The following is a 26,015-nucleotide window of genomic DNA, read 5'->3' as shown; positions in this document are numbered from 1 at the left end:
AAGGGTAGAGATGAGGGGTAATGGGCCTCAGTCAGATATTTAAAATGCTCGCTATGGCCCTGCCACTGAGTTGAGCGAGATGAACAAAGAATCCTCTCATTTCAGCTTTTAAGCTTTTATACTTACTGTCACCGCTTTGAATCAGAAAGCTTAATTTACTCTATCTCACAGTATGGTGACTGCAAAAAACAAACAAACAAACACCTTTTATGTGTGTAAATTTGAGGTGACTCATCAGACGATAAGAGTGTAAATCTTCAGAGTTTCGAAGAGTGCAGCCAGATGAAGGTACAACAATTTAACTGTATTTTATTAAATCTGACACGCGCTTTTGTTCACCACAGACACGAGTCTTCATCCAGAAAACGTTTTTCTTTTTTTCCCCTCCTTTGTTTTGTTTTTGCAGTTTGTGCCTGTCTTGTGTGCAGTCTTATTCAGCGGGCGCGCGCGCTCGCGCGCGCGCACCCTCCCTCCCTCTTCTGCCTTGCTGTCAGCTTGCCTCGACCACGTAGCAGATTCCTGGCAGAGGCAGCCGCTTGTGTCTACTCTCCTTCTCACTCCCCCTCTCTCTGTCTGTGTCACGCACGCACACGCACAGTGCGTGTGTCACTTGCCCATGTAGAACCACGTAGCACAAGGTTTGGATTCTGAACAGCCTCACAAAAGCCAGTCGGAGCCTGTCATGGATCTCTTTGAACTGGACTTTTTCCGAGACTGGGAGCTTGAACAACCATGGTGAGTTCATGTAGTCTCTTTTATTGTCTGTTTTTTTTAATTAAACGTGGACACGAAAGCGCCCCAATATAAGACTTGCAATGTGTTTTGTTTTTACGAGTGATGGAGATGAAGCCAAAAGTGGGTCCCGCTTAGCTTCTCTTCCTTTGTGTCACCGATGTTTGGCTGACACAAATGCATGCGTGCAACACCGGCTTTTGGAGTCCTATTGTGCAATGATGGAATGTTGGATTGCGAGACATATAGTGGTCAGCAAAGCCACATAGTGAGAACACAGTCACGTGCACGCAGTGTTAACAGGTAGCAGGAAGTTCCATAGTGTACGCATCAAGCTGTTGCCAGAGTTGAAAGTGCGTCTGGGTGGACAAACGTGCAAACGAGTCAACTTGCAACGGAAGGATGAATGGGCATCATTTGAGGTGTGAGCATGCTGCACCCTTGAGCGTCCACCGAGTTGTACGGTGGGGTTGGAAACCATCCATTATGTTAAAAGAGAAGCAATTGCATCTGTGATGCAAAGATTCCAGAAATAGCAGCATTTCAATATTTGCACTGTGAGGATGTATACTGTATTCATGCCCTCTTCGGACACAACATAAATTCACAGGATGTGTGTATGTACGTATAGCGATTAAAGTAACAGTATGAAATTGCATGATTTGTTATGCAGGTGCACCAAATGTTGTGGCTGGTGTATGTGTTTCTTTGTAATACTTAGCCATTGTTCCAAGAGTGTTTGAAGAAACAAACCAATTGATTTTATCAATAAACAAGCAATATGGATTTCCTACTTTTTTCAGAGATTTTGTTTGATTTAGTTAATAGATAATGTTTACATGCACAGTGGCTGACACCATCCTTTTTGTAGACTCTAGAACACGTGATTTAATGCGGTCAAAACGTGTACAGCAGGGGTGTCAAACTCATTTTTGTCGCGGGCCACATTGTAGTGACGGTTTGCCTTGGAGTGCCTTTATGAATTTTGGGAAACCATAAAAATGTTTAACCACCTCCACATATTACATACGCAGCGCACAACAAATTGATGAATTACTAGTTTTAAAATCAGAAATCAAGAATAATAACTGTTATTTTGGATTACATGTGACAATTAGAAATTTTGATTCAGACTTTAGCAAGCATCATGGAACTTGACATGCTTAATTTGCTTTTGCGGGCCACATAAAATGATGTGGCGGGCCAGACCTGGCCCCCGGACCTTGACTTTGACACCAGTGGTGTACAGGAGCCTGTTAGTAGTACAGTAGTAGCCTGTTCTAGTTAAATTATTGCTTGACACCAAAAATAACAAAGAGCACTTTATCATGGCAAAACCAACTGTGATAGGCAGTGATTTAAGTGTATGCATACTCAACTGCAAGAAGTGAAATGAGTCCTCGCATAAAACAAAACGTATCAGTCCGCTGGATATGTATGTTATCCGAATGCCTCTGAAAATGTGTTCATGAATATTTCCAAGTTGCTCAAGAAGAAACTGATTTTTCTTGAAACTTCAAACATTGGTGTGATGTTATTTGGATATAGTTGAAGAAGCGCCCTATTCAAGGGCTTGCACATCATTTTGACTTGCAGCAAATAACTTTTAGTTTCAGCACAGGACCGGTGAAAGAAATGAGAAAACACTTAACAATGGCATATAGAATGAGCCAAGTACCGGCGCGGCTGTAGATTTTGAGACCGCATTTCATTTCATGGTCATTTTGTGGGTTTGTCAAGAGCTCAGTAGAAGGAGCATCATCGTATTTTGTATCACCACATCTCCAGGTCAACCATGTGTTACAGCGGCGCCACAATAACTTGGCAACAATGCTGCTGTTTTGGCTGTGTGTTCTTTTGCTGGAAAATCTAAGCGGGGTAAAATGACGCACGCATACTCACAGTGCTGTCCCTCAGCAGCCACCATGGAAGGCCCTGGAGCAAGGTACTTAACCCCCCACTGCTGGAGCGGAGCAGCTCAGGGCTGAACAACAAGCTCAGGGTGTCTACACGTTGCCCTCGCTTTGCCACCAGTCCATCACACAGCGGCTGACAGCTGCTCCTGATGGGAAACGGGCCTGGCACAGACAATGGCTTTATTCCTGGAAAGAGAATATGGAAATGTGCACAAATGAGCGGTCTGAATAATGGATCCTGCTCGGGTGTTAACGTGTGGGTTAAATTGTGTCAGTCACAAGTGCGTGATTGCTTGTGCAATGTGTGACATGACAGCATGGACAGATCATAGTTATGAGTCACAGTTTGTACATGGTACTCCATTGAAATGTCCTCGCTGGATCCTGAGAAGCTATAGGAGAGCAGAAAATGAACATAGTATATATATATATATATATATATATATGCACAGGCATAATTAATACATAAAAGAGAAATTTGTAGGATCTCATACTACTACTAAAACAAAAAAGATTTATTCATAGCATGTAACTGCAGAATGATCTAAATATGAAATTAAGTAATGGTTTAAGGCCATCAGAAGCAGGTAATTAGCTGTATACAGTGTGTTTTAGCTTTTGTGATAATTAGTTCCAGTCAGTGAAGGCTGCATGCCGGAATGAGAGGTAGCAAAATGGGGTGTGGGTTTTAAAGCATAGCTAGTGATGGAGCTGCACGATTTAATGAGAGTCTCTACTGGATGTATACCACAAATTCTCCCTTTAGAGAGATAACTTGAATTGCACTCAGCAGAGCACAGACATCCATGAAGGGTGAACAATCCTATAACATGTTTGTGTGAGGGGCGGCCCGGTAGTCCAGTGGTTAGCACGTCGGCTTCACAGTGCAGAGGTACCGGGTTCAATTCCGGCTCCGGCCTCCCTGTGTGGAGTTTGCATGTTCTCCCCGGGCCTGCGTGGGTTTTCTCCGGGTACTCCGGTTTCCTCCCACATTCCAAAAACATGCATGGCAGGCTGATTGAACGCTCTAAATTGTCCCTAGGTGTGAATGTGAGCGTGGATGGTTGTTCGTCTCTGTGTGCCCTGCGATTGGCTGGCAACCGATTCAGGGTGTCCCCCGCCTACTGCCCGAAGACAGCTGGGATAGGCTCCAGCACCCCCCGCGACCCTAGTGAGGATCAAGCGGTTCGGAAAATGGATGGATGGATGGATGTTTGTGTGACTTGTTAGCTGTACTTCATATTGTGACAAGCGCAAGGGTTCCACTCTAGTCTTAAAGGTGGCTTCTACATGTACATGTACCACATAAATATTTTTTTCAAGACGGCCCCATCTGCTGAATATAGTGGCCTTAATGCAAGTGGACCGAAACCTAGAAGGTTAGAAGTGGTAGTGTGCACTGAAATAGAGCTACACTGCATTATACCAATACAAGGGTGCCATGACATGCACGTTCAAACCGTTTCATGACCACGCTTGTCACTCAAATCATGTGTATCATTAATTAGCATTACCTGCTGAAATTAATGGAAATGTTATTAATACCCCCCCCCCCAAAAAAAAACTCCCACCACAATTCTCAAGTCATTGCTCACAGGTCAGTGCCAAAACAACAACAACAAAAATCCAACCGACATCTGGTTGAGTCACCCCTGCAATTTGTTTACGTTTTTTTATCGTGAATGTAACGGTGATTGATACTAGTCTGGTGGACTTCGTGAGCGAGTGTTTTAACTGCATCTCACTTTTTTATGTGAAAAACAGACAATTAAGTGCAACTGCCTTTCACAGCAGCATAACAAATACAAGAACATTACACGTCTAATGTTTGCATCAAAACATTCACTGCATCAATCATTCGACATTGAAACACATTTGTCCCTAATCTGTTGCTTGCTGAATTATAAAAAAAACAATCAGATAAACATCCATCCATCCATTTTCCGAACCGCTTGATCCTCACTAGGGTCGCGGGGGGTGCTGGAGCCTATCCCAGCCGTCTTCGGGCAGTAGGCGGGGGACACCCCGAATCAGTCGCCAGCCAATCGCAGGGCACACAGAGACGAACAACCATCCACGCCCACACTCACACCTAGGGACAATTTAGAGCGTCCAATCAACCTGCCATGCATGTTTTTGGAATGTGGGAGGAAACCGGAGCACCCGGAGAAAACCCACGCAGGCCCGGGGAGAACATGCAAACTCCACACAGGGAGGCCGGAGCTGGAATCGAACCCGGTACCTCCGCACTGTGAAGCCGACGTGCTAACCACTGGACTACCGGGCCGCCAAATCAGATAAACAATTTTATTAAAGTACATATTCAATCACATTAAGAAGTACAGTATTACGAACAAGTAGAAACGGCATGCACAATAACTTGACTTGGCTCCACCGTTTTGAATCATTGAAGACACTTTTAAGTCATGCTACAGAGAGAAAATAATTGGTTCATATTTGATGCTCGGCTGCTGTGTGAGGCAACCTCCTGAGACGGGATGGTAAGAGTTAAAAAGCTAATAAACGCTGGGTTTCGGTGATAAGGATATGTACATGAACACATCAGAGCCATATGGCAGAGCATGGTTGATCAAAACCCAGCGCAACGAGAATGCTTGCTGTTCTTTGATTGACTGTGGTCATGATGGTTTTCTTACCTGAAGCATTGTGTTTAGTTTCAGCATTCTGGAGCCAATCAGCCGAATGAAATGCAAAGCACAGCAATGAAATCAATTTAAAATAATTCGCTAGAACCCGTCATTATGAGAGCAGCCTGATTTCATGTTTTCATCGATACAATGAGCTTATTGCCACTCTGTCAGGCTGAAGATGGGAGCATAGTGCCACGATACAATGAAAAAAAAGTTTCTCCACATGATGTGTTCATTCTGCAGTTATTTTTCTGATTTTACTGAAAAAAGAATGGCTGAATAATTCCATCCATACATCCATTTTCTGATCCGCGTATCCTCAGGAGGGTCGCGGGGGGTGCTGGAGCCTATCCCAACTGTCTGCGGGCAGTAGGTGGGGTACGCCCTGAACTGGTTGCCAGCCAATCGCAGGGCACACATTCGCCGAACAATCGTCCACACTCACAATCACACCTACGGACAATTTAAAGTGTTCCAATAATCTGCCATGCATGCTTTTTGTAATGAGGAGTACCCAAAGAAAACCCACGCAGGCACGGGGGAGAACATGCAAACTCCGCACCGGAAGTCCGTAGCCAGAATCTAACCCTGCACCTCTGCACTGCGAGCTGGACTTGCTAACCAGTTGACCACCGTGCCGCCTCGGGGACAGTAATTGATAGACTGAATTGGATTGCTCCTTTTTTTTCTGTTGCCTACAAGGGATGAGTGACAGAGCATGACATTCCCGCAGTAATTCACATCACCTGCTAATGTGGTATGCGCCGGGAAATAATACATGCATGTAATCTACTGTAATTTACCTCTAATTGATTACAAACACTCTCTTAACTGTTTACGCTCTTGACACATTCGAAATGTACAAAGTCAAAGAAACATTTCCCAGAGGTGCAGTTCCTTCATTAATGATGCTCAAACAATGGAACACAGAGAAATACAAATTATTCTCCGCAGACTGCGACAGCCGGGGTAGAATAGAAGGAGAAGCCGGCACAGTGAGCCGCATGATTAAGTGTTTCACAAAAACATGTTTGTGTACTTGTCTACTGTCTGAGAAATTAGCCACGTATGGAGCCTTATCAACCAGGACAAAATGTTTTTGACTGTGTCATATTTACAGGTGAGTCGTTGAGTCTGGATTTTCACCACAATGTTGAACGCATATCAAGACTTAAAATAACTTTTTTTCTTTGAAAGGAGCTAATAAATGACTTCATTTTAGGAGCCTTTTCTAAATTTGAGGAGCATTATTATGCAGGTTAATCCCAAGTACCTGAAGCAAGGGTTTTATTAACCTACGAAGAAATGACGGGTGAGTCAACTCTATTTTTACTGACGACAGTTCTCTTAGTAACGAACGACCATTTGTTGTTATTATTTTACCTCACCCAAACTTTTTATTTGTAAAAGTCACATTGTGCATAGCAGCAAACTATATTTAATTGCGCAGAAACAATTTCAGTGGGGCCCTTTCAAACGCAAGTATACATTTTTTTCGTTTAAACTCAGCCTTTCGTGTATCAAAACCTAAGGCATGAAACACATTGTAATTGTTAAAAAAAAAAGCCTTTGCGCAACTTGAATTGAGCAGCTGGCATTTTGGCATGTGACATAATACACTTGGTTCATGCCTGTGAGTTTCTAAGTTTAGACCAGCTGACTAGGAAGAAGATAAATATTCTTTATAGTATTCTTGATCATAGTTCTACTTAATATGAAGACACTTCTAGAGAAAACAAATATTTTCTTCATTTGACATTCATTTGGAGATTTCACCAAAGCCCTCATCTGTTTGGGTACATGACCCATTTAACTCCTAAGTCCTCGCTGACCACCTTTGTGTTTTTCATCCATGCCCTCAAAACGTAGCCACTTAAAGGACTGCACTGGCCATATGTCACTCGGCGCCTTGAGCTTGCACTGAGCACAACCTACAAGCGCCCTGTGTGATGCTTTTCATCACTGAGATGGGCGAATAAAAACAGTCGAAATGGTAAACTCTATTAAATGTGCCGGTTACGGCTAAGAGATTAAAAAAAAACGGACTTTGACTGCCGACCTACATATTAAGTCGGGGTGGGGGGGAAATAAACGATACACATGTCTCGGAGGCTACTCAGTTCCAAAGTTGACCCCAATAATAAAAGAAGAAAAACTGAATGCACGATCCAGGCTAACTGAAAAACACAACTCTGTACACTTTATGAAGGTGAACGAGGGCACCAGTTTGACCGCGAAACAGATGAATGCAATCTGTTCTCTTATTATTTCCGATGAAAAATCAAATTGCACCGCCCAGTAAATCAGCGGGTGACCAGGATTATGGAACAAATGGTGCTCAGAACAGAAGTTCCACTGTGCGTCCATTATTGCAGGTGAGCACTTAGGACTGCTCAGGATCATCCATCCATTTTCCGAACCGCTTGATCCTCACTAGGGTCGCGGGGGGTGCTGGAGCCTATCCCAGCTGTCTTCGGGCAGTAGGCGGGGGACACCCCGAATCGGTTGCCAGCCAATCGCAGGGCACACAGAGACGAACAACCATCCACGCTCACATTCACACCTAGGGACAATTTAGAGCGTTCAATCAGCCTGCCATGCATGTTTTTGGAATGTGGGAGGAAACCGGAGTACCCGGAGAAAACCCACGCAGGCCCGGGGAGAACATGCAAACTCCACACAGGGAGGCCGGAGCTGGAATTGAACCCGGTACCTCTGCACTGTGAAGTCGACGTGCTAACCACTGGACTACCGGGCCGCTGCTCAGGATCATATTTCACAAACTGATTTACATATGGACCTTCTTCAATGTTCAATATTTTGATCACGATCCGAAGCAATGATTGGAAATTGAGCTCCTTCTTACTGAACTTAATGCTCTTTACCCATGGCCGCATGCGCCTTTGAACACTTTTGATGTGGTTGCGGAGTCAGGGGTAGTCGAAAATGAAAGGGACTGCATTGTTCAATATTAAAAGGAGATTAATGCAGACACTCTGAAGTAAAAAAAAACACACTGAGCTGGGAACAATTTTTCCTCCCATTTGTTTTTTTTCCAAATGAGTTGTTCTTTGTGGAAATCACACGCATGGTAAGACATTTAATGATTTGATGTGCGCTTTGTGCATGGCAGTGGATTTTCCTTCCAAAGGAAAAAAAATGAAGAAAAACCCAAGACGCTCTCCTCCACGTTTGGTAAATGTGACTGAATCCAACAGCGGAGGTCCCCTCCCACTCATCGTTCTCTTTCTTTCAACTCTTCTTGGTTGATCATGCTCCTCTCATCTCACTCCTTGTCTGGTTGTCTTGCAAAAGGATCTGAAAGCTTTGTATGATTCTGAGAGGACTTCCCTTTCCATGCAACCTACTCCTGACATCATGTATCGGACTAATTGTAGCAGTGGAATCAGGGGGAGGTGGCGGAGTATGTTAATTGATGCTGATTGTGATAGGCTGTACAAATGGAGTAGGTAATTAGAGAATTGATGTCATATCAGCTCACGATGAATTCCCAGCTGGGGCATTTCCCGGCCTAAAAATGCACATCTGCATGAAAACACCCTGATTACTGTTGCTATTATTATTGCTTGATTGAATTATTTGCCTTATCTTTTGCACATTTATTAGTGAGAGTCGAAAAGCATATTCTGCTGTCTCCAGCCCTCAAAATAAAGAGATAAGCTTAGAACACTTTGACATACAGTCCATTTCGAATGCATGTATTCAGTGTTCAGTCTCACATTCCTACATTCAATCTGCCTTTCAACGCTCCCGAGCTCTCAATCAGCACAGTCACGCGTGCAAGCTTCAAATCATTCATCACATTGAAATCTGCACCCGCGCTCCATGATCAGTCTCCGTTTGCCAAAACAGCTCCACTTGGTGCTACTTCACACTAACATCATCAGCGACTCAGAGGCTGTGAAAAGAAGCTGTGTCTCATCCCGGAGCTGCCAAGACTTCCCAGACAACACTGAAGGAAGGTTCTTTCTAGAAGAGAAAAAAAAAGTGTTTTTACATATATATATATATATATATACACGCACACACACATATGGTGTGACTACCTCACAAGCCATCGCATCACCTGAGTCAATCTGGGAAAGAAACCCGGAAACTGCACAGTTATATGAACAAACCCTCACGGACAAAAGGCCACCAACTCATTGAATTTGTAGGAACGATCCAAATCGGCAGCTGCCTGCGTTTGGCTTTCACTCTCGTTTTTCAGCTATGCAAGCATCGACCTATTCGGATGTCTCCATCCAAGATTTTGTGAATTGCTGCCCATTCATCATAACCAATTTCTTGCTGAATTTGAACGAGAGGCTCAGAAGCTATGCCCAGAGAGATCTAGTCATCCACTATGTCTTGCCATGCCCTTACATTGTGGGCCGAAGAACCTTCAAGGGCCTTTGCACAAATCATTCACATCAACAAATGGTTCAGCCACTGCCAGAAAACAAAAAAAAAGAAAAAAACAAAACAACCGTCTGTTCTCTTTCGACATTAAGAGGACTTTTATCCAAATAGAGTCTGATAATTGCAATCACGCAATTCACTTTGTCTGATAAATGCAGGAGCCAGATCTCAAGGATAAAGGCAGTGTCTGGCCACATGATTGGAGCCCCTCTCGTCGTGTTGCCATTTCTGCGGACCCCCTTACACGAAGGCAAGTTTAATTAAACGGAATGCGAATGCCAAGACGCGAACATGAGTGCCATGAATATGCAAAGAAATTGCAGATGAGTATGAAACATGAGCAATTTGTGACGCCAAAGGAAATTTCAACTTAGTCATAGTTTTGAAGGTAATTATTTGGTGGTACGATAAAATTCATAACATTTTGTTGTCGAAGTAACGATAGGGCATGAGCCTGGCGTTTAACAAATTAGATGTTACAGCATTAAAGGACTTTTGTTGCTTGACTTACTGTCTTGAATGACATTGTTACTGTGTCTGAGATAGCACATATTAATGCTTAAAACAAAAGAGGAAAAAAATCTAACCACTGCAACTGAAGTTAAAAGTACAGTATTGTATTACCGCACTGTATTCCTTTTTTGACATTTCTAATATTGATGTGAGGGTCTTAATTCAAATGCAGCTGAGGCTCAGACATGGATTTACAATGCACTTTTGCTTTTTCTTTAGCTTGCTCTAATTTTTATTTGTATTTATTTATTTATTTATTTTTAAAAAAATTCTTTTTACATTTTATGTGTAATACTTATTCTCAGGATGGAACGTGGTGGTGTTAAGAGAAGAAAAATGTGAGTATGAAACATGTGGATTATGTTAGATGTTCCGGTACACAATAGATGGTAGTTTGCATGGCAATTTACAAAAGTAACCGGTTGGTAATTCAGGTAGTAGCCACTGAGGATTTTGGGGTTTTTTTTCCCCGTTTTATTCATAGGTGAATCAAAGTGTGACCATTATTCGCAATTTCTGAAAAATGCATTATAGTGCATTTCAGTCAGGTTCCATTTTTTATTTATTTTTTAATTAGAAATGATTTGATTTGTACTGTTGTTTTGTTCGTCTTGTCTCAGTCCCTGGGCTAGTCACTGTGCTGATTTTGCTTGTGGCATTTCATAACTGGTGTTGTGGTTGGAGCCTGTTGTAAAGTCTGGTTAGAATCCATCGTCCTGAAAACCTTTTTGGCAGTGTCGAGGTAATATGGACTCCTAGTGGTGCTCAAGCAGCTGGATGAGACCTCACACCTGCTGACAACCTTTGGCTTTTCAATCCAAGTAACAAAGCCCATTCATACTTTACGCATAGCAGACACATTTTATAATAATAATATCTGCAATTTTCAAAGCCTTCATCCTGCTGTTTCCTGACATTTGTCTTGTCTAATGAAGAGAGGGGGCAAGTGACACAGATAGACAGACAGAATTGAAGAGAGAGCTTTGTTTTACAAATTAGACAAGCTCACCAGTGTTGTTGCGTTGAAGCCTCCCTTTTATAATAGTATCACATTACTCAATCAGCCTGACTAAAACAAACAACAAATAATCGTGGCCTAACAGCAAACAGATCAAAATAGAAGTATCTTGCGCAGTACTGGCCAAAATAGACTTCAATTAGCAGTGTGCAGTGTCTTCATCGCCTTCATTTACACCACAGCAGGAAACACCATCATGTTTTGTGTCTCGTGTTCCCAGAGCTCACATGTCCCCTTGAAAGGAGTTCACACACGATAGTTGCACGATAGCATCTCAGCACTGTGATAGACCGAGCAGATCAGCTCGAGCTGTTGGAGTGTTACGCTTCAAACAGCTTTATTTCTGATCATCAGCACTGAAGGTTCTAGTGTAGTGCGATGCGATTATATGCGATCCACTTTAAGAATCATCATGATCAACAACCGTCAAGGAAGGCATCGCTCATGTTATTAACCGGAATCCCGATCCCAGCTCCGACCTTCCTGTGTGGAGCTTGCATGTTCTCCCCGGGTCTACGTGGGTTTTCTCCGGGTACTCCGGTTTCCTCCCACATTCCAAAAACATGCATGGCAGGCAGATTGAACACTCCAAATTGTCCCTAGGTGTGAGTGTGAGTGCGGGTGGTTGTTCGTCTCTGTGTGCCCTGCGATTGGCTGGCAACCGGTGTAGGGTGTCCCCCGCCTACTGCCCGAAGACAGCTGGGATAGGCTCCAGCACCCCTCGCGACCCTTCTGAGGATAATGCGGGTCGGAAAATGGATGGATTAAAATGAAGTGACTCCAGCAATCATGTTGCAGCAATTGTTGTTTACTGAAAGTCCAGCACAACTGGATTCTACTACAGTATATGCAAATGTCCAAATGTGGACAGCTTATCATGTTATTAGGTTACAAGGTGCATGAAAGGGTTAAAATACCAGTACATAGTAAACGAGTCATCTCATTCACTTTAATACGACGGCGTATTAGTGCATTGGCCTGTCTTTGGCGCCGTTAGCGGGGTTTGGTGACGATTTGAATGCGAGCATTCGGTGGTCTGTTCCCCAGAATCAGCTGAGACAGCCTATAGCTCGCCGCGGCCATGAACAAGATAAGCGCTGTGGAAAATGGATGAGCAATTCGCCATAATTCACCAAGAGACCGCACGGGAGTTTAGTGAGTTGCCTTTTCAATGATTTCAACTAATGATGTGGAACATTCTGTTGAACAAAGCTATGGATCTATGGATAAGGACCTGTTTAAGCATTTGTCTCACCTGACATACAGTTTGTTGTTGTTTCTGTGCGTTGTACAAAACTTGAATTGCTTTCCCAATTGACGTGACCGAATATTATTTGCTCAAAAACATGTTGTACATCAGAACTGTTGCAATAATTGATTTCTAACCTGTAGCATCGCTAGCCATATTTTACTGCGTGATGATTGCGCCGGCATTTTGATAACTTTGGGGTTGTTTTGAAGGGTCATTTGGAGACCCCATAATTAGACTCACTTTCACGTGCCACATAGAGAGAAATCTATGTGTACGGAAAAAACAAAACAAAACAAAACAAAAAACAAAAACATCCCTCAGGTTACTTAGTGTCAACATAAAGCATTTGAATATTATTGACTGCATTGATGTTCACTGTAAATGCAATCATGCCATAAAAGTCATGGCCAGTAGGCATCATTCCGCTGCGCAAGCAAAATCTAATGAGCCAAAATAAATTCAGTCACTTTTTATAGTGACTGGAGCAGACGCTCACACAAGAGTGCAAGAGAACAATGCACAAAGAAACACTTGCTGTAGGTACAATGACCAGCTAAGAAACTCTTATGAAGCAAACGAACATAATGAACACAATATTAAAGGAAAACAGCCTCTCAATGGTTTATCTAGAAGTCCAGGAATCAGAATTATGCTGCACTTTTTCCCCGATGGCATACACACGTTTAGTGGGTGATTCAAACATCACAAAAACCACACATACAAGATGAGCATTTTTGAAAAATGAACTCAGAAAGAAGGCTTATAAACTGTTTGTTTTGTGGTATCAAGATAATCGAGAGCAAGTTTACCAGAGACTATGATCACATTTAGTCAATACATCATTGAGCTTGTAAATCATTTGTGCAAATACTTGAATGTTGAAATTAATTAGGAATATACTGTGTGACTTGAACTGAATCCCAATCATCAATCACTTCCACTTTCGTCGTGGTAATGAAGTGGGTGCTTTCTCAAAGCATTTAAGAGTATCAATGTGTCTTTGTAAGGAAATTACATGATGATGTTTATATTTTTCAGGGACACCAGAATGTTAGCCGTTTCCTGTCACCATTTAAAAAACAAACAAACAAACCAAACAAACAAAAAACTTCTCGATCGATTCCCCACCAATGTAGTTGATCGTTAAACCCCAAAATATGACATTAATCTAAATGTGTTTTCTGACAAAATAGAATTGTGTGAAACCATGTTTGAGAATGAAATGTGTCAAATAAGTGATATACAGTATTTACCTAAACTACCGGTAATCAGATTTTTTTTTCATCAGTCATATCATGATTGCATAATATTTCACCCAGGTGTATTCAGATGCAGGACAGTAATGTTTAGTGTACATATTTGCTTTTTCGGTTGGCTTGCTGCTGTTAGTTGTTTTCAAGCCTGACAAAAGTAGACGCGCAGGGCTGCAATTAGTATTCTGACTGTGAGGCTCTTCTAATTCAATCTCCTCATTATGAGCCTTCATAATGACTCATTGGATGACGCAATAAACAGTGTGTCTGGTTCTGTCGGGGGGTACTGCAACTCCTTTGGTGGCCCAACCCATTCATCATATTTGCTGATGGCTAAAATCTGTTTGCATTTCCAAAATAAGGCTATTGATGACCACGTCACAAGCTATTGCTGTACAACACACTGAATATCAAATGAACACAGAACAAGAGAGTTGAAAGTGTCTTGTCAAACAAAATCCCATGATCCAATCAAAAAGTAGATCACTCACAAGTAGAAGACAATTTCCCTGTACTGTTTGACTCCGCCACTCTAGAAGAAAGACATAGACAGCGAGCGAGCCTCACAAGACTGCACAGTTTAAACAGCGCGTTTTGAATGAAACTGAAATTAAATAAAAGTGAATGTGAATGCGGCGAGACAGCAAAAGAAAAGCGTCAGTGACACAGCGGCGGCGAGAGGCTAATGACGTAGCTTTTCTAGCTTGAGCCAATTTACTGTGAGGTTTCCAAAGGTCATCTCCTACATAGAGGACTGACTGTTACAAATTGGATTATTTACACCAGCTAGAAAGAGTCGGAGAAAGATGGAGAGTCTTAGAAGGGGGCCGCTGTGGATGGGGGAGGGGGGGTGATATTTGACACTAATTGTTCCACACGGTTAACATAAGAACCCTCGAGACATTTGCCAAGATTCTCCTAATGATGCTCCTATCAAACACAACAGCTGCATTTCTGACACTCCACCACAGTGTCCAACGCACCTCCGAGATGTTTTCATTTAAAATTGGAACATTTTAATTTTGGATGGCACATTTCTTCTTCTAAATCTTTTCTATCACAAGGAGCTTATTAAAACTCTGCTATTCACTCCTATATATCTTCTCGGGGGAATGGGCATGGAAGTGAGCGACTTAATGATTCCCATTAATTCAAACTAAAGACAAGAGGGAGGGTCTAATTAGTATAGATGGAAAAAGAAACACACGCACAAGCCTGAAAATGTCCAACTCTACGGAGATGGGAATCTAATTAAATGACAGACACATGGTTTGATTGACAGAAGCTCTCTGCAAGATCAACACACAGACTGTTTGATTGACAGATGATCCATGAAAGTAGAAAACAAAGATGGAAGACAAGAAGAAGCCAACCAACCTTTGCAATGTTTACAAAATATGCACGGTTTGTTATAAATTACGTGTTGCAACATCGCACACACCCTGTTCTTCACATATGTGTTTGATTGGTTTCATAATGTATGACTAGAAAGAATAAAATGAAATATTTTTATTCCCTTGAAGGAGCGAACCCGCAGCCCCAAAGACCAGCTGTGTACAGTGTGTGCACACGTGTGTGTGTGTGTGTGTGTGTGTGTGTACGTGTGTCCTGCGGGCTATGCAGAGAGGGAAGAGCTAAAGGGATTAGTTGTTAAATGGTGTGGGATTTGGGGTTTCACAGAAATATTAATATTTTGAGAAATCCCAAATGTATAAAGCATGATATTTTATTAACATCCGCTTGTAGTCCCTTCAACAGAATTACAATTTGTAAACAATTGTGATGTAAAGCATCTTGGATCGCATTTGTTGTTCAAGGAAATATATCATGCATTGGTCACAATTTAAAATAGTTTCAAGATGTCATTGCATCATCACTGGTGGGTGCTGCATTTCCTCACCAACCCATCGAAATACACTTGTCAATTAATGTAGCGGTGTGGTACATGACAACATCAAACACAAGCCTCACCCCCACATTGACAATTTAGCCGAACCTTATTATGATATTTATTATCAGAATCTAATGCGGGTAAAAATGTTGGCTAATGCTAATCTGTGCTAACACTACAGCTATGCTAACCTATTATCCATCCATCCATCCATTTTCCGAACCGCTTGATCCTCACTAGGGTCGCGGGGGGTGCTGGAGCCTATCCCAGCCATCTCCGGGCAGTAGGCGGGGGACACCCTGAATCAGTTGCCAGCCAATCGCAGGGCAAACAGAGACGAACAACCATCCACGCCCACACTCACACCTAGGGACAATTTAGAGCGTCCAATCAGCCTGACATGCATGTTTTTGGAATGTGGGAGGAAACCGGAGCACCCGGAGAAAACCCACGCAGGCCCGGGGAGAACATGCAAACTCCACACAGGGAGGCCGGAGCTGGAATCGAACCCGGTACCTCTGCACTGTGAAGCCGACGTGCTAACCACTGGACTACCGGGCCGCCCTGCTAACCTATTAGCGATGACATAATGCTTCGAGTGCCACCTCAGAGTGGTTCCTTCCAGTGGCGGTTCTGGGGGGGGGGGCAACGGGGGCCAGTGCCCCTGTAGCACCGATTCTGGCCCCCCCTGTGGCCCCCCCTCCGAGCGCAGATTACGCAGTCGTGCCGAGTCACCGACGCGAAAGGTGGAACCAAAGTGCGTGATTTAACATTCTAGTCGGACCCTTTAGTGCGCTGCGCCACTTAAAAATGAGCGGGAAAATGAGAAGCAGTCCGCAGAGAAGGAAATTACCACAACACGAGTGCTATTTGCGTGTGTGTGTGCGTGTGCGCGTGTGTGTGCGTGTGTGTGTGTGTGCGTGTGTGCGTGTGTGTGTATGTGTGTGTGTGTGTAAGTTTTTTAGTCTCCCTTTTTATTTTAATTTTTATTTAACAGGATCAATATATAAGACATTGCCTTTTAAAAATTGGATAATTATATGCATGTAAAACATCTAGCTTCAGTGTATTTAACTTAGCTTGTAGCAGACGTGTGCACATTTTCAGCATGACGTCTGATCCACTGGTGAAAGGACACTTTGATCTTCTCCTCTTTCATCTATAACTGCTTCAGAGAACAAAGTGAATGCAGAAAAGTGGTGAAGATTGCACGACTGTCTGTGTCCTATGTGTTGTGTTGTGTTATTTTTGTTATTTTGACTTCAAAATGGCGCCGCGTGAGTGGCTGCCTTTCCAGCAGCTCCTATATTTTGTTGTTCTACTTCTTCCTTTCATATCTTTGCTGCTGTGAATCGGGAATTTCTCCATTGCGAGACTAATAAAGGTTATCTTATCTTATCTTATCTTATTTGCAATTTTTGTCCCCGGCAGGCTGGTACCATATCATCCCCTAGCTTGAATATTCTCAACAGATGGACACGGCGTATTGTTACGCTTGCAGACATTTTAGCCCTCCTAATACTGTTTTTTTCCTCATCACTGTAATGTTATGACTACAATTTCAAAGTCTGAAGAAATAAAAAGTCAAATAAGATTTCGAATCTTTCTTTTTAGCCCTGGGTTGAATGTGCCCCCCCATCAAAACCCCTGGCCCCAGCCCGGCCCCCTCAGTGAAATTGATCCAGAACCGCCCCTGGTTCTTTCCTTTCACAAATTGGCAGTGCAGAATGTCTTCCTCAGAGAGATATTTTCGGAAATGGCTATGGCATTTAGTCAGATGTTTACATTCACACATGATGCGTGGGCAGGCACTTGAAACACCTAACTATGTGTATGTAAACATTAAAAAGTGCATTTTCCATTTAGTCTGAATAGTTATATTTTGCTGTGACTGGTTTGTGAATGAAATATAATTCCTGGTCATGGTAAAAAGTAGGTTCGGATGAAAACAAACAAATTTTATATGAAATATATTAGTATTGCCCATTATTCTTCAAGCGTATTTATGATTGCAGTGCAGTGGTATTATTCTCTTTTAAGCGCTCATATTTATGCACTCATGAATATTTTCTATCAACAGTTTAAAAGGAGGCAACCAACTGTGAAAGTGAAAGGGAACAGTAATGGTTCATCTCTACTGGCTTCACCTTTTTTTTTTCTTGTCCACGTTTTCCACTCATATCCTTTATTGTAGATAAATTCAGTTTCCCAACCTTAACCTCGCGAGGTACACAGACTTACGAACATAAGTTGAGATCGGCATGAAGAAAATTACAACTTGACAACTAAAACATTTCACTTTGTCATTCAATGGTCTACGAAAAACTCATGTGTGAAACATATTGGTTCGTAAACCATAATTGTCCATTGAAATGACCATCCTCTTCTAATATGGACCATCCTCACCTGTCCTATCTGCTACCTGTTCGCTCTCTTGCCAAACTGAAATAATCAAGAAATGACACACACATGAATTATAACGCTTTAAAAGGACAGTGTGTAAAAATGTATTGTTTTCACTGTTCACTATTATTTAAAAAATACTATTAATTTCAATAATATGCAAAACAACATATTGTATAACATCAACATATTTTTTAAAAATGTTACTGTAGGTAAATTATTTTACATAGGGCAACCCTCCCCTACAGGAGGCTGCCATATTTCACCGCTGTCTTCCTGCCATGACTACAGCATGTGTTACTCAGGTACTTGAGGGAATACTCAAAGTCATTTTGGGTGAAATTGTGCTTGTCAAGTGTGCTCTTTCTGAGGCACCATAGTGTGCATGCTTCAAAATGTACACACAGTACCTTTAATTTGAAGTCCTGCACTTGGGCAGTTCACTGGAGTGGCGTGACTCAGTGGGGGTAGAGTTGTCATTTTCAAAGCCGAAGGTTGTGATTTTGATCTTCACCCCTTGTGATCATGTCCTTGAACAAGATACTCAACACCCTGTTGCTCGTCATGCTGCATCATCAGTAGGTAAATGAGGAAAGATAGTTAAAGCGCTTTGCGTAACGATGGTAGAAAAGCGCTAAACAAATGTAAACCGATTTACCATTCATGAGACTAGACACCAAGAGAGAAATGTACCAAGCCTATCATTGCTGGCATTGATATAGTAAAGCTTCGTTTCATCTGACACTTTCAGAGAAATATTTATTGAAGGACATGTTTGTTATTGTGTTACCGGTAATTTTTTTGCCATATACCCTGTGCACCTCCCCTGCATTGAATTTAAAGGAAATGAGAGAAGCCACTTCCATTGCCCAGCAAGTAAGGCAGCTGTGTTTATACAAATGCCTGTTTCTAACTGCGCGTGTCTATGAAAATGCCAAAAGATAGAAAACTCCACCCATTTGCAGTTAGAAAGTTAGACTGGGCATGACAATAGAGTCCCATATGTCTGTCCATCCAAAGCTATAAAAAATGTAAACATCTGACTGTCCATTCACATAAACTCTCACTGAAAAACATCTGCCTGTAGATTCTCGAATACACATTCATCTGTCCATTCATATATTGGACACACGCACACACACACACACACACACACACACACACACACACACACACACACACACACACACACACACACACACACACACACACACGGAATGTAAATATACGACACTACACTTTTAAACTAGACCTTGTTACTGCTGCAACAGTAAAATAGGTACAGAAAAATATAAATACAATACAAAACAAATACAAATACACTCAGCAGGAAAGGGGAAAATAACATATGAGAAAAAAATACTCATGTTTAATGTCAGTTGAGCCCTGAGCAAACAGAACTGTGTCTAAGAGCAGGATGTGGGGGTGAGGATGGTGAACACGTCATGCACATGGAAACAGCATAAGGTTTTCTGAGCAACTCTTTTCATTCATGGAGCGAATACGATTGATGTACACTTGTTGTTTTTTTTTTCTCCCCCTCCCGTTGATGTAAGTAATATATATTATAGGAGATGCAGGTGCTGAATAAGTGTAATCCTTGTTGCTTTGCAGCTAAGTAAGTCAAAACATAAACAAATCTTAGTTGTGCCTCATTAAGCAGCAGATGGATGACTATGGTTTTAGGGAGGATTGGCTGTAACCTATAAGCCTTCACATCAAGCTTGCTCAGAAAATAGCAAACGGAGGGCTCGATCAATATGCTAAGTGTGTGTGTGTGTGTGTGCGTGTGTGTGTGAGACTGCGCAGTTGGAATATGTGTGTCTGTGGTGTCTGTGCGTCTTTAACATCACGTGTTGTGTGTACACAGTATGTATTGATCCTGTGGTGCTGTCCTGTGTATCTGATGGTCTGCTGTGTTTTACTTTCATTAACTTTGGCTCACACTCTCTAATGATGACAGATGACAGAAGTTTGATTGACCAGAGCAGTTTTGTTGTTGTTGTTTTTTTTTTCTTTCGCAAGAACATTTTTCAGCTGTCTCAATGCATTCTGGGCAGTGTGAGGACATTGTTCCATTTCATTTCAACTATGTATAATCTATGCACATTCAAGAGATGTGACAGAAGGCTCTATTTTCGTAGACGGTGCACATCTGCTTGGTGTAAAAATGGTGCACTGCACTTTGCCAGGCTTTCCTGCGGACCATGGGTATTTTCCTTTCTACGGCTCCAGCACAGCTGACAATTTGGTGACAGAAACTAGACTAGACTATTGGCCAGCTTCGTGTAGGTCCAAGTTGTGGAGCAGGTTGGGTGGGTGGATTTGATCGAGGTCCAGGCCGACTCCTGAGCTCTGCGGATATGCGTGGTAGATATCATTGTATTTCATTCACAAATATGACAACAGCATGCATCAAACCATCTAAATAATTGCACAAAGTAGAAATCAACTAATTGAAGGAATCATTATGATCATCATCTTTATGGTTTATTTTTAAAAACACCCCCTGGGCCACGACATAGCTATGAGGCGGGTGGTGATTGTCGCATACATACATGGGCTGTCAATTGTATAGCGCTTTTCTACCTCAGGTACTCAAAGCGCTTTACACTGTTACCTCATTCGTCTAATGGTGACACTCCGACATGGATGCAATGGCCAGGGATCGAACCACCAACCACTGGGTTGGGAAACGGCACCCCTCACCAACTTTATCATCCACCCATGGAGCTCTGCCTATAGTTTCTAATAAAACATACTTTGCGTGCTTTGATCTTTGCATCGACTCCAGTGAGTGTATTTAAGCTTCTGCAATGTCAAAAACTGTGTGTGCAGCTCCTATGCTGAATTTAAAGGGAATGAGGGGAGCCACTTCTATTGGTCAGATAACAAGTTGGCTGTGTTCACTCCCACAACGCCGCATATGCCTCTTTCTAATTTCGCCCATCTACGTACATACCGAGATAAAGAAAGTTCCACCCATGCACACAGTTAGACTGCCCTTTATGCTAGCCTTGCACCGGCATGAAAGTAGTGCCCAGATAGTCAATGCCGGCTAGCATACAATACATCCAGGTGTACATATTAGGGAATGATGCAAGTGCTATGTCCTCCAGTGCGCACACAGTGCACTCAAACATGCTTATTTTCTCCACGATGTTTCCTGATATTGCTTTCAATTGAACTCATGTCTCATCCAGAGGCTTTGTTTGTCTTCCCCTCACATTTGTTTCGCATCGCCTCCTGAAATAATTAAGCTGTGTGATCGATGTTCAGGCCCCTGAAATGACAACCTGTTTGCCGCTCATCGACTGATTTCCCTTAACAAGAAATGGCAATATGGTGTGTTGTGCCAAATCAATGCCGGCAACAATTACACTTTGAGAGGACTCTTGCTTGGTGTTAGATCTACAGTCATGGTTAGTTTGGCTTAACTGCGAGCTGTTTTTGCCTTTTTTCGCTCATCAGAAGCTAATTGCAGGATCAAGAACATCAGGAGCACCTTTCAGAATGATACACACACACATTCATTTTGTATAATGTAGGGATGCTTGATACCTGTGCGAATACTCAACTCTTGATACCAAATACTGATACTGGGTAGGACCTTTGATACATCCAATTTTGAAAAAGAAAAAAAAGACAGATCTTTTTAAAGAATGACCCATATTGTATGTTCCATCATAACATTTTCTCTCAAAAATATTTTGCAGAGAACACACAACTAAATAGATTCAAGCAAATCAATGCATGAAATGAAACATATCATTCAGTGGCCGGAAAAAGCCTTGATAAAATATGTGGTTTTACAACTTCTTTTAAAGCACTACGGTGAAGTGCAAAGGATGAAATTGAATAGAAGACTGCGTCAAGTAACATTTAGGAATAATGACCATTTAATCAGTTTTGCTAACATAAGTTTGTCACTGTTTCATTCAACTATGGTGTCTCAGTCTGGGCACTGGGTGGTGCCCACGTAATAACATCAAAGAAGAAGAGGAAGAGGAATAAATTTGTTGTCATGTCATTATCATTGCGCTCTCCTGAGCTGGGAATGACGTCAATCGAAAAAGAAATACAAGACTGATTGTTGAGAATTACATGACAGCCAAACTCAAAAGTTCCGGACAGGCCCAGGCAGCAACCCGTGCCCAATTTAAAACTATTTACTGCAATCAAAGGCCTTCACCTGTGCTGATCAGAAGCTAGATGCTAATGCTAATTTGACCCACAGTCTATCACGTCAATGATTGGCAACATTTGAACTTGCTACTAAAGAACGAGCCTGTCAACTGCCGTGATATGATTGTTCAATTTTCCAATTATAGCGTGGATACAAAGGTATTGCACTCATTTTCTTTCCTCGTGAAATCCATTTCACCCCAAAATATCAAGTCAAGAATGAAGTGAACTTTAACAGTTTAATGAAAGCCAGACACAGCTATGTTGCTTAACTCATCCGCACATGAAACTGATGGATCCCAGCAGATTACACATAAGTGTATGTTCTTGTTCTTTGATGCTTTTTCTGTCTTTGCTGCATCTTAGAATTAGGGCTTGAGGAGAGAGCAGCCTTAATGTTTTCTAGGCCAGTTTTCCCCAGATGGCAGAGCATCAAGGCCCCCTGCTCTTTACACTTGGGAAAGAATGATTTTCTCCAGCTGATTCACGCAGACGTCTTGCTCTGGCAGAGTGAAAACGTCAGATGTGACCGGGAATAGGTTTTCAGATGTCATCCCCTCGCAGGCCCAGGCTGTCTCGTGGTGATGTGGCGTTTACACACTGACACACTCGCCTCCACAGTGAAATAACACTGCCAGTGTTTAGTTGGACCGAGGGAGCCGCTCAATACACCAGGCACACATTGGCCTCCCATTTGTGAGGAGCTTTGCGATGCCTACAGTTGAAAAACAGCCAACCTTGCGCTTAGGATTTAAATGTCATTGTTCACTGCTTTAAATAGATGCTAAGAGATTTTTCAGACTGAACTTTTTGAATGGACAAAATAGACAAGGTCATGTGTTGGCAGCTGAGGTTGGATTCGTTGCTGATGATCATACTTTTCGGATTCCTTGAAAAAATAAAGGAGCGGGAAAATAATATTTCTTTGCTTTGAAGCTGAATCTCCAGCTCAGCGCCAACAATACCGTAAATTGCAAGCATTTCCATATAAGATTGTTATTTTTATTATCTGAATAGGCAATAACAGACATTGAATGTGGCACGCTGGTGAACAGGTGAGCAAGGCTATAAAGCTGTTGAATGGAAGGTGAGCAACTGAACAAGGCTTGATTCTTTACAACACTGAGGACACAGGCGTCAAGAAAAAAACAGTATAGCTCTCATTGAGATGGGTGAGGAAATTATATTAATACCAGGGAGGCCAGATGTCTTCTGTTGAAGGATTGACTCAGAAAACATGCTTTTTGGTCCCGAGAGTAAGTACAGTATGTGAGACTGACTTGAGGAGATGAAAGGAGCGCGAAAAATGAAATGGATTAACACCATAGAAAAGTCTGTATTTTGTAAACACATGGGAGGTGTAAGTTGGCCTTTGTGTTTATCCCTAATGCTATTTACAGTAACATTAACAAGGTGACCTGGTTTTCTTTCTGTGTTTTTCTTTTGCGGTTCAAACCCCCCAAACATTTATTATCCTTATTATTTACCTCCTGCTGTTTGGCAATTTTCCCTGGAGTGCCAGGAAGTGTCTGTTACAAGTCTAATGATGTGCAAATGCTGTAAAACTCATTTTATTCAGATTATTGTAATGGTGGTGCTATAAATAACATGTTAACACAACTCTCTTAAAATCTTTAGGCTGGAAAATGCACAAGAAGATGCTTCATGTAACTGCATAATGCATACAACTACATCCATCCGTTGTCTATACAGTTGGATAATTCAGTTAAACTGGCATGCATGATTTTGAAATGTGGAAGCAAGCCACACCCCCCAGAGATAACCCAGGAAGACACGGGGAGAACATGCAACAGGATATACAATTATACTCTCTAGTTTCTTTTCTTTTTTTTTTTTAAACACAAACCCAACATGTATTTTCAATAATAACATCCATTGTTGTACTTGTGTACTATATAGTGAACAACGTATAACAATTCCCTTAGGAAGGTCCACAGCAGTTAACTTCTAAAATTTCAAAACTGTAATGAAAATCTTAACAACAAAATTCTGCCAAATTAGGCCAAATAAATTTTTTGATCATTTAGCTGTATTATACTGTCTCGGGAATACATAAATGGAGTTGAACCTTACTTTTAATGCCATTTACCTGTCATTTATACATATATATGGGAAACGAAAAACAATTCTTTGTGAAAATTGGTTCCCTGAGTTTAAATTCCGTGGCATCGTTTGCTGGTCTTGTAAATGATTCCCTCATAAAATCCAGCCGGGGCGAATGACGTCACCACATGCATTGCGTTATTTACTAGTGTGGCTAGTATGAAACATGGTGTTGAACGCTCGCTCAAAACTTTGTTTACGTTTTAGAAAGGATAACAACAAAGCAAATTGCTGAACTTGCAAATTATACTGGTAAATGGTATAGAAAATAGATGGAAAGGGGAAAACAAAAGAAGAAAACGTGATGTTGACCAGCAACCAGCGGGAACAGATTGTGTTTGACTGTAGATGTTCTGCTTCATAATGGGGCTCATGCTGAAGGGAATGTAATTATTTCTTCTGTTCGTGTAATTTAGTTACAAGGCCAACACTTGTCCAAATGGCAACGCGTTCAGCTTTCATAGCCACAGATGAACTCCCCTAATCACATTTGCCGGCGGTACCACAAAGTCGACAACCGCTTCTTTTGTTTGGGATGCTTTCACATGGAGGTGATTGTTTTTCCTCCAGGAGGCGAACCACAGGCAGAGCTCGGGAGGCTCATCATGCGTCCAGGATTACGATGCCATCTACGCGTTGGAGAGAGAACATATCTGTACTCCTACAGTCAAATGTATGCCCGGTAAACAACCCCACTGATATAAGTGAGCCCAAAGGACTTTTGGGGGAGCGAGAACTCATCGTGATCTACTGTTTAGAGTGTTTATTGCAACTGACCTGCTGTTACGGTAGCGACAAGGATGAGTTGATGCTTAATTTTCATTTGCTGCCATTTGTGCTACGTTACCTGAAAGCAGCTGCACAGATGCGGCTTTCATCCATCCATCCATCCATCCATTTTCTGATCCGCTTTAGGCGGGGGGCACACCCTGAACCGGTTGCCAGCCAATCGCAGGGCACACAGAGACGAACACCCATCCGCACTCACACTCACACCTAGGGACAGTTTTGAGTGTGAGATGCATGTTTTTGGAATGTGGGAGGAAACCGGAGTACCCGGAGAAAACCCACGCAGGCCCGGGGAGACCATGCAAACTTCACATAACAAGGCCGGAGCCGGGATCGAACCCACAACCTCTGCACTGTGAGCATGCGCTAACCACTGGACCACCAGGCCGCCCAAATGCGTCTTCCATTGATGAATAAAAAATCACGATGGCGTACCGCGAACACACACCTTCACTTGCTTCAAGCCGCCAGCTTTGTGTCACAGCCTCTCTAAGAAGGTCATCGGTGCAAATGTCGATGCCAGTGGGCCACATTGCTCCCGTCGGGGATCAGATTAATGATTGGTGATATCCATGCACCTGTAAGTGGTGATGAAAGTGCATACAAAGATCTCTGATGGCTGTTGACAGTTCTGCCACTTTGGAAAAGCCAGAAGCTTTTGCAGTACAGTCATGCATGCTCTTTTCGGAAAGGTTAACCACCTGCTAGGATGCTGCTGTCTCCAGCCAAAAGAACCCCGCTGTTTATTGATGATGTGTGGAGTACTTTGCAAATCGACACAAACTAACGTATAACCGAATCTATCTGACTACGAAAGGTCAGGGAGCCCTTTTTTAAGTCATATGAGAATGTAAGACACTTAGTTT

The 26,015-nt window shown here is 42.3% G+C and overlaps 1 protein-coding gene across 2 annotated transcripts in view; it reads left to right on the top strand.

Moving 5' to 3' along the window:
- The first annotated feature begins 630 nt into the window (after positions 1-630).
- Positions 631-26,015, top strand: part of aff2 (AF4/FMR2 family, member 2) — a 154,897-nt gene continuing 129,512 nt past the window's right edge. For both annotated transcript variants that reach the window (XM_086138462.1, XM_086138453.1), the window contains exon 1: positions 631-735. In XM_086138462.1, the coding sequence (XP_085994588.1) occupies positions 683-735 (53 nt within the window). In that variant the 5' untranslated portion in view covers positions 631-682. The remainder of the gene's footprint in view (positions 736-26,015) is intronic.

This window comes from Hippocampus guttulatus, chromosome 2 (assembly GCF_054856545.1).
Source record: "Hippocampus guttulatus isolate MCC_2025c chromosome 2, RoL_Hgut_1.0, whole genome shotgun sequence".
Lineage (NCBI taxonomy): Eukaryota > Metazoa > Chordata > Actinopteri > Syngnathiformes > Syngnathidae > Hippocampus > Hippocampus guttulatus.
Note: the sequence above shows the minus strand (reverse complement) of the source record. Positions and strands in the feature narration are given on the sequence as shown.